This window comes from Eptatretus burgeri, chromosome 7 (genome assembly GCF_056783735.1).
Source record: "Eptatretus burgeri isolate ZD-2024b chromosome 7, Ebu_testis_v1, whole genome shotgun sequence".
NCBI lineage: Eukaryota > Metazoa > Chordata > Myxini > Myxiniformes > Myxinidae > Eptatretus > Eptatretus burgeri.
Genome location: NC_140967.1, coordinates 52,148,783 through 52,164,090, shown reverse-complemented (window position 1 = coordinate 52,164,090; position 15,308 = coordinate 52,148,783). Strand labels below are relative to the sequence as shown.

Genomic DNA, 15,308 nt, shown 5'->3' with positions numbered 1-15,308 from the left:
TTGGCCTCGTCCCCGGGGGACGCGGTCTGGCGGGAGGGGGGGGGACTGGTGAAACAGACCCGCTGATAGTCCGCTCGTGGACGGTCTGAACTCCTTGAGAGTATTAGATGACCTCACGGCTTTGGAAATTCCTGATTATCGTTGTGCGAACGCGTGATCAACAACTCTCCCCCTTCCACGAGCACCGAAGATGAATGGCTGCTTGCGTCATGTACCTTCACAAAGGTGGGTTTCTTCGGCCGAGGACACTTGTCTCTGATGAGGTAGTTAGTTGTTTATACTCGCTGCATGTTGTGTTCGCTTTTGCTCTCGCTCCGTCCGGAGACCAATTCGAATGGTTTGTGCATCGCTCGACAAAATAAACTTTTTAAAAATAGGACTTTCCACTTGCACGTGCCAGTGCATTGTGACGTCATGCCTCGATTCGTTGCATTGTTTGCCTGCGCATCTTTCCTCCGCTTCGGACGTTTCATCGAGTATTTTGCACGAACGCTGTCATCGTTAACTCATTAATTAATTCATTCATTCGCTCATTAATCCTCTCGACTGATGTTGAACCGCAGATGTAAGAATTGATATTCGGTTCATGAAAGTACACATTATTGTATTGCTGTGAGGATTTAAACAATTGAAGGTTACAGATTAATTATTGAATGAACAAAAAAAAAAATTTTTGGGTCTGCCACGTACTTTGTAGACCTGAAATCAGTACAAAAGCCTGCTGTGTGAAGTCCCTTGGAATCCCGTCGCCTTCCCTTCGTCACCTGCAGACACCCGTTCAGGTGCTACTTGTGGCATGTGGTCATGACCAGCTGTTGGGAAATTTTACATTTGGTGGGATGTCGATGACGTGTGTGTGTGTGTGTGTGTGTGTGTGTGTGTGTGTGTGTGTGTGTGTGTGTGTGTGTGTGTGTGTGTGTGTGTGTGTGTGTGTGTGTGTGTGTGTGTGTAGCTGCAATTGTGCTCAGATATTTAATCTCCAAGTCAACTTTTGTTCTTTCATTCGATGCATTAAGAAAACGAATCCTTCTTGTGATGGGTTTACAGGTGGTTCATAAATACGATGAGGTTGTTGCTTGCCCACTTCGTATCGAAGACAGCCACTCCCATGAAACGTGCGCATACTACTTACTACTTACACCTGGTGAATTTATTTCCAGAGCACAAGCTGCTGTCCGGGTTGCAACCACACGAGAAGGTAGTAAGCACTCGGCGGTGCAACTTGGTGTCAAGGAACTTCCAAGAAGACCGGGCCACTTGCTGCAGGAAAGGAATTTTGGATTTGTTGAGGATGCCGGTGATGACTTTGCCGACTCTCCGCTAAGGACACCCGTGGGATCTTTGACGTCCACCGACTTGTGCCGACAGACTGGTCACCCGGTTTTAACGTCGATCCGAGGAACGGAGCACATGTTGATGAATCTCATTTAGCTGACGGTTGAAAGTTGAATTGACATTTGAGCCCAGGCTAGGCAGCTTGGAGGTGAGTGTGCGTACCTCTAGGACGGTCGTCTAGACCATCTTGCTGATCCAATTATGATAGTGATGGGTCTATTGAGCTCCGTTGCATTGAAACCCACAACTGCTTGAACCTTGTGACGATCACGAGGTGCAAAGCATCCAGCCAGGGTTGCTGCATCTCAATTAAACGATCCTTTCCTAATGCAATGTTGGCCATCTGCTGTGTGGGCATTGAATATGTTAGCAATGCTCGTTGTGAGTTCACTAGGAAAAAAAAAAATACAACCCCCCCCCCACCACCCCAAAACGGCATAATTATAAAGGCGCGCAACGATGCCACGTGCGTCGTAAAAGTGATGTGCTGCGCGTGTTGGCAGAACGCCATTGTACAAATGGAGGTAAAATGAACAGCTGCTTGTTTGTATTTATCTTTATTCATCACATTCCCTTGATTAATCCTGCATCTCTCAAAGTAAAGTGAACTCCTCTTATTCTTTTGTGCTTTTGGGGGGGGGGATGCCACCGCATCACTGATTTACTAGCATTTTTAAATGCTGTTGCTCTGAACTCCTAAAAACTGAGGTTTGTGACGATGGTTCGATTGGAAAAGGTCATTCCCTTGTCGATGCATTTACGCGTTGGACTTCTTGACTGAAAGGACTGCAGTTTTGTTTCATTGGAGTGAGCAGGCGACGCGAAGGCCGATGTGGTGAAGGATTTGTGATTGTCAAGAGCTAATCGATGTTCCTCGAGTCCTCGCTGCACTGACCCTGCATATATGGCAAGTATTGTCTGGTACGGATTCCTTCCCACAGTTGTGCGTTCGTCTCCATTCACCCAGCTGTGTGACCTTTCACCTTCTGTTGTTGAGCAATTCCATGAGCCTGTGTTCCTCAACGACTATTTTTTTTAAAAAAACCCCAAAAAACCAAGTGCTACGCTTTTGCTTTGTGTGCTGTGGGAAATCTTCGGGGAGAGGAAGATCGATCACCTGAATGAAGTACGTCCGTCAAAGGAAAACTGCCATCTTTACACTGAAAAGGCTCATGGTACCCGTCTCGGAATCTGAGTACAGTCAATCTCACAACAACATGCCCATCACCAAAAAATGTTACTGACCATGAGCAAACATGTTTTTTTTTTGTTTTTTTTCCAACTCCTCCATGGTAGAAATGGCCTGCTGTGGTTTAGTCTGATCTCTTGTGTGAAAAAGAAAGAGTTGGGAGGGGAGAGGGGGGAATTATCCTGCTTATTGGAATGTTACTTTGGTGATGTCAAGTTGTTGCAGAAAAAAATATTTGCATCCAAGCCTGAAATGTGGGACGCCCACTTGAGTGCTGTCATGTTTCGACTGGAATTCCATATCAATAAATTTATATATATATATATAATATATATATATCAAAGTCATTGCATTTGCAATGTAAGAGTTAAAAATGAACTACATTTATGGGAATCCACGATTGCTCAAGTTCAAATTAATTCTGCACGAGACTACGATTACAAACTGCTCTGATCCTCACGTAATTTGCCTCCTGGATTTGGCTCGATAATTTATCCTCTTCCTTCCTTCCTTGCTCGCCCGTTGTGCTATCATGGAGCCTGTCTGCTGTTGTTGTTGACTCATCAATAGGGTGAGTGCTGAGAGCAGGCAGCTGGAAGTGGGTGATAGTAGGCCTGGCAGCCAATCCTCTGTATAGCCTTCTCTGTGCGAAGCCGACTGTGTAATTAGGAGAGACAAACGGAGCTTGCAGTCAATCAGTACTGGGTGGCTGGGGACGTGGTTGGAGAGAAAAATACTCCAGGGTTACAAAGCTTGAGAATGCAGGGATGATTTGTGTCTTTTAAAGCGAGTTGGGCCCCTCATTCACGCACGAGATTTCCGTGCCAAGCCGACTATTGGCTTCTATATTCGTGGAAGTGACCATCATGCAATATGTACAGTTGTATACCCCACAGTCCCCATGAGGCACAATGTAAAACACAACAAACTAGCACAACAAACCTCTGCCATGCATTGCCTGATCCAAGAGAACATATCATGCCCAATACATTTTTGAAATATCATGCTATACAGTACTATATTGTATCGTCAGTACTTCAGGGTGGGGTATTTATATCTGACACATTTGCAGTCTTGGCATAACTAATTATTTTTTTGTTGTTGTTTTACAGATAATACTTGAAAGTTTTTAATGATGGAGCACTTTAAATGCATTGAGCATTAATTTTTTATTTTTTTTTAATGCATTGAGCGTGCCAATTTCACAAACAAGGTCATCATGGCAGATGAGGCACACTTTGATTTGGCAGATTTAACTCCTCCAGATTTCTTCCAATGGGGATTTCTGAAGGGCAAAGTTTAAAAGGAACATCCAACATCGATCGAGGAATTGAAGGCAAACGTCACTGCAACCATCAGCTCCATTGATCAAGAGACATTGCTTGCGGCAATGAACAATATGATTAACCGATGCCGTGAAAGCACGAATTCGAAAGGGGTCCATTTGTATGATGTAATTTTTAAGAAATAAAGAATCAAAATTAATTTTAAAAAGTTCAAGTATGTGCCTATGCCGAATGGAAATTTTATTTTATTTGGTTTAGAAACAAAAAAGTTATAAGGATAATAAAACCGTCAGATATAAATGACGCCCAATGTAAAATTGGAGTGAGCACGCGTCGTCTGCGTTGACCCTGTATATATCTCTCAATGGTGAATAATCACTTTAAAAATTAAATAATTCTCGTATCCGGATTCAGATATTCACCAAGATCAAATCGATTCATCCTTGTCACACACCCAACATGTCACCAAGTTTCATTCGGATCTGTCCACAACTTTTTGAGATAACCTGCATCCAGACAGGTCAGGTCAGGAATGGGAGCATTCGCTGGAGCAGCATGTCGCTGCGTCCACTCTCCGCCGGTAATCAAGGGGCCTATGCCTGGCCCATCCCCATATCTTTGAGATGCTGATCAACCTGCTCGAACCACGAGGCCCATTGGCTTCCTCCACTCACGAGGCTCCCTCACTGAGAGAATCTGGTGAGCAGGATCAGCATCAGGAAAACGAGCCATATGTCCATACAACGGAAACTGACGCTCACGGACGATGCAGGTAAAAAATCTCTTGAGTTTCTCTCAGCAACCGCTCGTTGCACACAAAGTCCGACCAGCGATAGCCAAGGATGCTCCGAAGAGACCTGGTACCAAAGGAATTAAGTCTCCATCTCAGATCCTTGGTCAGAGTCCAAGTCTCACATCCGTAGAGCAAGAGTTAAAGCACCAATGACCTTAAGACTCGGACTTTCGTCCTCCCGCACAGGTACTGGCAGCGCCACACCCCATTATCCAGCGAATCCATGACTCCCCAGGCAACCCAGACATCTGTTGACCTCTGGCTCACAGCCAGCAGAGACCTGAATATCATTGCCAAGGTAAGTGAATTTATCCGTGAGCTCAACGTCCTCACCACAAACAGGTATAGACAGGATAGTAGCATCCAAGATGTCATTGAAAGCCTGGATCTTAGTTTTGACCCAAGTAACACGTAATCCCAGTGGCTCCCACTCGTCATTCCTCAAATCCCAGCACCTCGAGGGCCCCAAAAAGGATACCTGCAGTCTCCGCAAAGATGACTTCATCATCTGAGAAATCAAGGTCAGAGATCTTGGCATTGCCAAATGATGCACCGCAGCTTGATCTCGCCGACATCCTCCCCAGAATCTCGTCCATACAAGTGCTGAAAAGTGTGGGCGCCAGTACATATCACTGAAGAACTCTAGTAACAACTGGAAATAAGTCAGAGATGGTACCACTACATCTCACAGCACTGTCAGTACCAGAGTAGAGTTCAGTCATCAGATTGATCAGTTTTGGTGGCACCCCACGAAGACCAAGAATCCTCAAGGGGGCATCCCGATTCACTGAGTCAAACCCTTTACAGAGATCAACATAAGCTGCAAGCAGCCCCTGCCAAAGCTCTCGTCTGCATTTGTTGAGTACCTGAAGAGCAAGGATACAGTCAATCGTTGACCTCTTTGGTTAAATCCTGACTGCTCTGGATGATGATGGCGAACCCTATCAAGAATTATCCGAGCAAAGACCTTGCCTGGCATCACCTTGCCATCACCCCTTGGTAGTTGTTGCAGTCTTGGCGATCATGCTTCCCTTTCCAGTGAGGGACAACAAGGCCCCTCTTCCAGTCAGTTTTGACGATGCCTGTGTTCCAGGCAGAGCACATAACTGCATGCAACGACACAAGTACAGCATCTCCACCAGCCTTGAGAAGTTCAGCATGGATGCCACAGATCCCAGGAGCTTTAACCCATTTCAACAGGTTCACCGCAGCCTGTTTCCTGAAACGAAGGTGGACCACAGTTGATTGGAGGGTCAGCAATCAGGATTGTAACACCCCAGACATCCAACTCGACAGCTGGTGGATCAGCCTGGTCCAGCTGCTCAAAGTAACATTCCCAGCGGGCCTTCACTTCGGACTCCTCTGTCGAGAGCCGACCACCCTCTGCTCTTAATGCAGTACACCGAGGGACTGGCTTAGAGGAATGCAATGATGAATACCCCTGTAAGCAGGATGAGAATCACTTGACCACATTTGATGCTCTACCCCCACAGATTCCTCGCACATAGGCCTTGTCCACCCTTAGTGCAGGTTCAGTTTTACGTCTCAGCTCCCTGAACAGATCAGCTCTGCCATTCAGCCTGGCCCTGTGACTCTGGTCAATGGTATCCAATGTCCATTGAGAGACAAAATTCCTCTTTGCCCCATGGTGAGTTCCAAGACATCCACTGGCAACATCAAGGATGGTGGTCTTGAAGGCACTCCACAACTCTTCAGGATCCCCCTAAGTACCCAGACCCCCCCCCCCAAATGCCCACTCAGCCTGTTCGCAAACTCCTCAGCTACCCTCTCATCCTTGAACTTGCCTACATCCAGCTTTGGCTGAGATGGTACCATTCTCCTGGATTTAAGCTGCAACTTCAGAATTGCTACAACAAGCCTGTGGTCAGTATTGAGGAACTGAGCACTCTGGTCAACCCTGCAGTTCTGGATCATCCAGCAACCATAAATGAGCATATGGTCAATCTCCTTTGCCACACTGTTAGTGTTGGAATACCAATTCCAGCGATGAGCTTGAGAGTGCTGAAACCATGAAACAGCCACCCGAAGTCCACGACTTCTTGCAAAGTCAAGAAACTTAGTGCTATTCTGGTTCACACCTCCAGACCCATAGGGACCAACACTTGTCTCATAACCATCCCTGTCAGTTCTATTTGATGCATTAAAATCCCTCAAGACGAGAAGAGTATCTTGCCTGGGGCACTGATCAACCACAGACTCGAGCGTGACATAGAATGCATCCTTCACGGTGAGATCACTCACCTCAGTCGGAGCATACACTGAGACCAGGGAAATGACACCTGGGCCAACCACCCCCACGATGATATATGTTCAGCTCTGGGAAAAAATAAGAGACCACTCCAAAAAAAAATTAAATCAGCGTCTACATGTATGGCAGCCATTCCTTCCACTCCAGTGTCTGTTGAATTCCAACACAGGCACACCTCATTCTACTTAGTGAGGTATTGATGAGGTGATCACCTGAACCGAATCTTATTTAACAAGGAAAACTATAAAAACCACTGCTGTGGTCATCACTATCCTCTTGCAAAAGGACCAGCTGGATGGCAAAAACAGTGCTAGTAATACCTCAAAAGTAAATGGAATCAAAAAAATAACTATTGACCGTGCCAAAAGAGTTGAAAAGAAAAGTTTTGAGTGAGGAAAAGAAGGGTTCAATTCTGGCTTTACTGGCAGAGGGATACAGTGAGTGTCACGTTGCTTCTTTCCTTAAAACTTCAAAGGCGGCGGTTCATAAGAACAAGGTCAAGCAGCAGACATTGGGGACAACAAAGCTACAGACTGGCAGAGGGCGAAAACGACTTTCCGCTGACCGGGATGACCGCCAACTCATTCGAATGTCACTCAACAACCGGAGGATGACATCAAGTGACCTATAAAAATATTGGCAAACGGCAGCTGGGGTGAAGTGCACGGCGAGGACGGTTCGAAACAAGCTCCTTGGGGCAGGGCTGGAGTCGTGCAAAGCTAGAAAAAGCCCTTCATCAATGAGAACCAAAGAAGATCCAGGCTGAGGTTTGCAAAAGACCATTGGGATTGAACCGTAGAGGACTGGAGTAAGGTCATCTTCTCGGATGAGTCCAATTTTCAGCTTTGCCCAACACCTGGTCGTCTAATGTTTAGACGGAGACCTGGAGAGGCCTACAAGCCACAGTGTCTCGCACCCACTGTGAAATTTGGTGGAGGATCGGTGATGATCTGGGGGTGCTTCAGCAAGGCTGGAATCGGGCAGATTTGTCTTTGTGAAGGACTCGTGAATCAAGCCACGTACAAGGTTGTCCTGGAAGAACACTTGCTTCCTTCTGCTCTGACAATGTTCCACAACTCTGAGGATTGGTTTTTCCAGCAGGACAATGCTCCATGCCACATAGCCAAGTCAATCAAGGTGTGGATGGAGGACCATCATATCAAGACCCTGTCATGGCCAGCCCAATCTCCAGAACTGAACCCCATTGAAAACCTCTGGAATGTGATCAAGAGGAAGATGGATGGTTACAAGTCATCAAACAAAGCTGAGCTGCTTGAATTTTTGCTCCAGGAGTGGCATAATGTCACCCAACAGCAATGTGAAAGACTGCTGGAGAGCAAGACGCATGAAAGCTGTGATTGAAAAATCAGGGTTATTCCACAAAATATTGATTTCTGAACTCTTCCTAAGTTAAAACATTAGTATTGTGTTGTTATATATTGTATATATGTGTGTACATATATATATATATATATATATATATATATATATATATATATATATATATATATATATATATATATATATATATATATATATATATATATATATATATATATATATATATATATATATATATATACTGTATACACACACACACACACACACACACACACACACACACACACACACACACACACACACGACGAGATCTTGAAAAGTAATCCCTAAATCTTTTTTTGTTTTCTCCAAAATGGGTAAATGCATTTGAATGACACACAGATAATAACATAGTCTTTATTATACCATGGTGCATATCTATTTCTCAACATAATCACCACTGCGATCCACATGCTTCTGCCAATATTCAAGTAGTTACCCTCGTCAAAGGAGAGGGTATTGCGTTTGGGTTTGTTTATCCGCACAGAACTTTCATGTTTTTCTCCGCAACCGCTTGTTGGATTGAGATGAAATTTCCATCATTTGTGCGACTACTCAAGTAAAATGATTTTATCTTAATTATGATATCATACGTCACATAGTTTGATAGCCATATTGGATTTACCCGAAAAAATAAAAATATCTTCTCTCGAATGGCTGAACAGATCGAGGGGAAACATCACACAAATGTTCCCCGAGCTTTGGGTGTTCAAGTTTTTTTGAGGAATAATTGATGGGTCACATGGTTTGATGGCCATATTGGATTGAAGAAAATGATAAATCATGTTTTCTCTGGAACTGCTTAATCAATTGACGTGAAACTTCACAATTATGATGTCGTTGTGATGGGGAATCCAGGTTTTAAATTTCAACTTGCTCAGACACTTGGTATGGCAGCCAGAATTTTTATTTATTTATTTTTTTGACCTGGGTTCTTTTTTGTTTTTTCTTTGTTTGTTTTGAATCATGCTCACTTGAAATTGCCTGGATGGGGTTGAGGGTATAGTTTGAGGGAGTAGCAGCTGAAATGCAAATCCTAGCCAGGTTCCTCCTGATTACTTCATTTTTGCTTTTTGCCTGTTTGGGTTCCTTCTGATGACTGCAATGCAGGGCTGTACCTATTTGGTGTTCCATTTGATTTAAATTGAATTTGTTTTAATCCCATTCTAAATTCGATTGACTAATAATGAAAAACTTCATGGGTCAGGGTCAGGTGTCCAATCAAAGCAGGACGTCTTGGTACCCGGTTGTCACTACCCGCAGCTATAAAGTGGCAGTTCTAATTTTGTATGTTATTAATTATGTAACACACCAGTATACAAATGCCACACTAAATACACCACACAAAACAAGTTCTGTGAGAGTCTGCAATCTCTGCTCTTTCTAGTCTTCATAATGCCATCACAATAGAACTGTGCATCATGCTGACTTAACTAGTACTTCACAGTGGCATTGACATCGGTGGCAGAACAATGTTCTCCACAAAGGTGTTCATTGAGTTTGTGTAAGAGATGAAAATCTGAAGGAGCCAAGTTGGTTTCGGTGATCCTTTGTGACGGTACCCCATTGACTGTCATTTCTTCGGAATCGTAATGGTGCACCCAACTCTCATCTCTCCTCCAGTCAGTCATCCTAACACTCATCTCCAGCGCTCCATGCTTCGCAGCACTGACATCGTGCTGCCCTCTGCCATTTTGACAAATGTAGCACTCAGACGACTAGTGTCAGAATCACGAAACTTCACAACCAATGATGGGAAGTACTAATGCGTGAACTGCACTTTTTCATTTGAATAGCTTCGCTTGTTTTGGAGAAAAATTGTGTGTGTGTGTGTGTGTGTGTGTGTGTGTGTGTGTTTTCGCACGCATCAGACAGGGTCCCCCAACATGGACCATCTGAGCTGGATGGTCAAAAACCTCCTGTGGATTCTGAAACTATCTTTTAATTATCTGTGTTCTCAATTGTTATTGTGTGTATATATATATATATATGTATATCTTCTTCTTCTTCTTCTTTCGGCTGCTCCCGTTAGGGGTCGCCACAGCGGATCATCCGTATGATCCGCATCGTGATTTGGCACATGTTTTACGCCGGATGCCCTTCCTGACGCAACCCTGGTCGCCTCTTACGACACAGGGATATATATATATGTATATATATATATATATATATATATATATATATATATATATATATATATATATATATATATATATATATATATAGATATATAATATTGTCTTTGGAAAGTATTCACATCCCTTGACTTTTTCACATTTTGGTGTTACAGCCTGAATTTAAACCAGAGAGTTGGTGTCAAAGCCACTCAATGCTTGCCTGTTTATACATTTATCGTTTTTAAAAGACTAGTCTAATAATATTTTTTTTATTAAGCATTGCAGTGAAGTCTGATCCAAATAATTTTAAAGCAATATATGTATTTGTATATTGTCATCAGGAAAATATAGTGTGGTCGATAAAATATTAGAAAGGAAATAACTTGCACCAAAAACTTTAACATTTTCACGCTCACTCTCACACCGGAGCTATCGCTATAGCTCTCTGTTCTTCGAACAGGCGAGCTAAAAATGGATTAAATAATAAAAACATATTCACCGATCTACAAAAATAAAATACACCATCATGACAAAATTTTTAAACATTTTTTAGAAATTTTTACAAATCGATTAAATTAGAAATGAACAGGATAGAACATCATAAATATACGTGGAAAAATTATGGGCCCAGACCGGGAATCAAACCCAGGTCCTCTGGCAAAAACCGTACCAGTGCTCTGGTGCTCTGGTACAATTTTCCAGAGGACCTGAGTTTCATTCCCGGTCTGGGCCCTTAATTTTTCCACGTATATTTATTAAAAAATTAATCAAAAATGAAAAGCTGAAATGTCTTGTGTTAATTAGTATTCAACCCTCTGATTCAATACTTTGTAGAAGTGTCTTTCGCAGTGATTACAGCTTCGACTCTTCTTGAGTATATCGTTATCAGCTTTGAACATCTGGATTTGTGGATTTTCTCCCATTCTTTCTTGCAGATTTGCTCAAGCTCTGTCAAGTTAGATGAGGAGCATCGGTGAACATCAATCTTCAAGTCTTTCCCCAGATTCTCAATGGGATTCATGTCTGGGTTTTGGCTGCGACACTCAAGGACTTTCATGTTCTTGTTCTGAAGCCATTCCAGTGATGCTTTGGCTATAAGCTTCATCTTCGCTGTCATCTCAGGTCTTTTGCACTCTGAATCAGGTTCTCCTCAAGGATTTGCCTGTATTTGACTCCATTCATTGTTCCCTCTATCCTTACAAGTCTCTCAGTCCCTGCCATTGAAGAGCATCCCCTTAGCATGATGCTGTTACCACCATGCTTCACGGTTGGGATGGTGTTAGAGGGGTAATGAGCACAATTTCCACCAGACGTATCGCTTTGCATTCAGGCCAAGGAGTTCAATTTTCATCTCAGCAGACCACAGAATATTTTGCCTCATGCTCTCGGTGTCTTTCACGTGCAATTTTGCAAACTCCAGGCGTGCTGTCATATGCCTTTTTCTCAAGAGTGGCTTCCGTCTGGCCACTCTCCCATAAATCCTAGATTTGTGAAGTTCTGCAGAGACTGTTGTCTTTCCAGCAGGTTCTACCACCTCAGCCAAGGAACTCTACTTGTCAGAGTGATCATTGGGTTTTTTATTCATCACATCCCTGACAAAGGTTCTTCTTGCCCAGTTGCTAAGTTTGGTCAGATGGCCAGCTTTAGGAAGAGTCTAGGTAGTTCCATATTCTTTCAATTTCCTAATGATGGAGCTCACGGTGCTCTTGAGAACTTTCAACACTCTAGAAATTGTTTTATCCCCCTCCCAAGATCTATGCCTCCTGAAAATTCCATCGAGGAGTTCTACGGACAGTTCCTTGGATGCTTACAATGTGTAAGCATAACCTGCTAATATACATAATATCAATTTCTGACGATGGCATTTCTTATTGGTAGCATTCAGGTTCTTGATTAATTGTAAATGTCCGGCTGATTATAATCCTCATTAGTTTCTCTTCGGAGAAAATTTATCCTCACATATACTTCCAGTTTTTCTTGGACCACATGGACATTCCAGCTCGTACTGTAATCTATATGGTTATAGCGGCAGTGGCTCAAGCATTGCTTTTGCAATTTCAGTAAAACTTTGGCAATGGTGTACTTCGCCTTGAATTGGGGAAACGGGCCGAGAACTGCAACTTTGAAATGGTAACGGAATATCTCCTTTGCAAAGAAGCTGTCCATGGTTTTGCATTTATATTTTTTTTGCAATCGGTCCTCAAATTACTGGTTTATTATTCAGTAAGGCAGGTGTTGTGCAATTACAGGTCCTTTGACCTCTTTAATTTTCCACTAACACAATTCATAAACACAGCAATTGCAGCGAAAATGATATTTTAAGAGCAGCTCATTCATTTATTCATTTATCTGGTCTGCAATTCATCACGTGGCCATTCGGATTTCTTCTTCCCATCTATAATCGAATGGTAAAGTGGTCTTCGAAAGAACTTTGTCCAAATTGAGGACTGTCATATTCGGAGATTTGTAACTGCATAAATGCTTCACCAGTGGTGCGCTGCACAAATTGCTCCTGCGATTGCAGTGACTTGTGCTTGCATGAAAATGGATCTTGATGTGTCTGCATTGGTAACCAATCCACGTTTGTGAGAGATGCATGCATATGCTGTTGCTTCAAGTGCAAAGCATGCAACTGGAATTTGAGGTAGATTTATGGGGTTTTTTTGGGGTTTTTTTTTTTCAACTTCATGTGAAAGAAATGCAGCTGTTATAAATTACTGCAATTACAGCTTTGTATGACATAACCAATAATTGGTTATTAGGAAAGCTATGTATTTTGTTGGTCACAAAGAGGGCATTTTATTGACCACCTCCTCCCCCCCCCCCCCCACTCCTATCCAACTTCCCTTTTACTGAAACATATCTATTGTGATTATCTTGTTCTGATAACTTTTTGAAGGCCTTTTGCATTTTCCATTTTTTCCTCAACTCTCAACTCCGTCCTCCCAACGTCCTCGCTTCCCCTTTGCTGGAGGTACACATTTGTTATGCTCATCTTTTTCATTGATACATATATATATATATATATATATATATATATATATATATATATATATATATATATATATATATATATATATATATATATATATATATATGCACACACATCTACATATACGTATACAAGTATATATAATCACTTTAATTTTTTTTATTTTAGCCTCAGCAATGACTATGAATAATGATGGCTGTTTTATCCCAACACAAATTATTTTGCACAGTTTTGGCAGCCTCCCCCCACCCCCTCACTTCCCCCTGCCAACCAAAGGATTGCACATACAATCACTTTGTAACAAGAAAATAAAATTCAATTAAAAAAAACTACCCTAAAGCAGGCTAACAAATGTATAGTTCCAACACACCAATCTGAGTAATCTATAGATTTATACAAGAAGTATTCAAAAAGTTGTACCAATGTGATGCCCACACTAGTCCAAGCAGCCCGTGTAGGATCAATAATAAGTAAATTCCTGCAGTAGTCCGATAAGACTGCACCATGAGAATTGCATCTATGAAGCAGGACTTTATTGCAAGGATAAATGAATCCTTGTAGATGTTGAAATTGGTGAAATATTGTCAACTGTTGATTTGTTTCACCTTGTAGGACTCAACTTGGTTGAATTTTTGAACAACCTGAAGTTGTTTCAAAGTTTATCCTTGATTGCTTCACCTAACCCATAGCAAGGCGCATAAATGAGACATCTTAACGAGCAAAGTAAATCGGATAACAGCAGCTGCTTCGTTGGGGTGATGGTTGTTGTGATTTTATTTATTTATTTTTTGCGCACTGAATTGTATAATTTGTTTTTGCACAAGGTGAGGAGGATACCTCCCAGTTGTCTGTGGTCCAATTGCTGAATGGGAGATCAATGTTTGCATGGATATCAATGTGGAGGTCTCATCTTGGGCTCAAGTCTGTGAGTTTTGAAATTTTGTGATGCAGTGTTTGTGCAAGATCCATAATTCTGTGACCTTTTGGCACTGCTTTTTAATGAAAAACCATTTGTATAACAGATTTTTGAAAGGTTTAATGAACTTGTCTCCATCCATCTGCTTTATTGTTAAGATGGCAAGTCACGCTCGATCACTTGACAGCATGCGCAATGTGGCCACTTTTGCTTTGTGGGGAAGGGCAATCGGATAAAGGTTTAGAGAATGCTTAAAATGTATTTCTTGGGTTTTAATTTTTATTTATTCTTATTTTTTTGTGTGTAATTTTAAAATCGATTTGTTTTATTTTATTTTATATCTTTATCATTGTTACCTTCATCAACGAAGGTAGCCAGAGGTTATATGTTTACACCCCTGTCTGTTTATCTGTGAACAGGTTATCTCAAAAAGATGTGGACGGCTTTGGACAAAATCTGGTGGACAGGTTGGGTATGTGGTGAGGACTAATTTATTAGATTTTAGTGACGATCTGGATGCTATAAAAAAAATTTTTTAAGTGATTCTTCACCATTGAGCGATGGGGCCAAAAACGATCTATAGCATGATATCTCAAAAAGTTGTGAAGGGATTTGGACAAAACTTGGTGGACATGTTGAGTATTTGACAAGGGTGGATCAATTCAATTTTGGTGATTATCTGGATACGAGAATTTTTAAAAAATTTAACGGATTCTTCACCAATGAGAGGAGGTCCAAAACGATATTCTGATCAGCATGATATTTCAAAAGCTTGTGGATGGGTTGTGACAAATCTTGGTAGATGAGGTGTGTCATTGACAAGTATATGCCAATTCGATTTTGGTTCAGGTCCGGGTCCAGATCCGTCTCATCAGTGGGATACAAAACTTGCTGTGCCGAGTTTGCGTGCCGAGCTGTTCTAGTTTTCTTGTCTCTTCATTTTGAAGGCGTATAGTATCACATTTAACGGTTTGCTTCTGTTCCACCAAACTGAATGGGTTTTACTTGTTTTCTGGAATTTTCTGGGAACA

At 42.1% G+C, this 15,308-nt stretch overlaps 1 protein-coding gene across 9 annotated transcripts in view; it reads left to right on the top strand.

Annotated features, from left to right (window-relative positions):
• The window catches only part of LOC147023252 (protein CBFA2T1-like), a 251,142-nt gene that overhangs the window by 62,981 nt on the left and 172,853 nt on the right, over window positions 1–15,308 (top strand). For 5 of the 9 annotated variants that reach the window (XM_085888485.1, XM_085888477.1, XM_085888479.1 and 2 more), the window contains exons 1-2: window positions 1–225; window positions 14,186–14,286. The exon at window positions 1–225 is cut by the window's left edge. The exons of 1 other annotated variant lie outside the window; for it this stretch is intronic. In XM_085888485.1, coding sequence (XP_085744611.1) covers window positions 14,247–14,286 — 40 coding nt within the window. In that variant the 5' untranslated portion in view covers window positions 1–225; window positions 14,186–14,246. Of the gene's footprint in view, window positions 226–1,160; window positions 1,484–14,185; window positions 14,287–15,308 lie in introns of all 9 variants that reach the window. 3 more of the 9 variants (XM_085888478.1, XM_085888488.1, XM_085888483.1) reach the window with 2 other exon arrangements.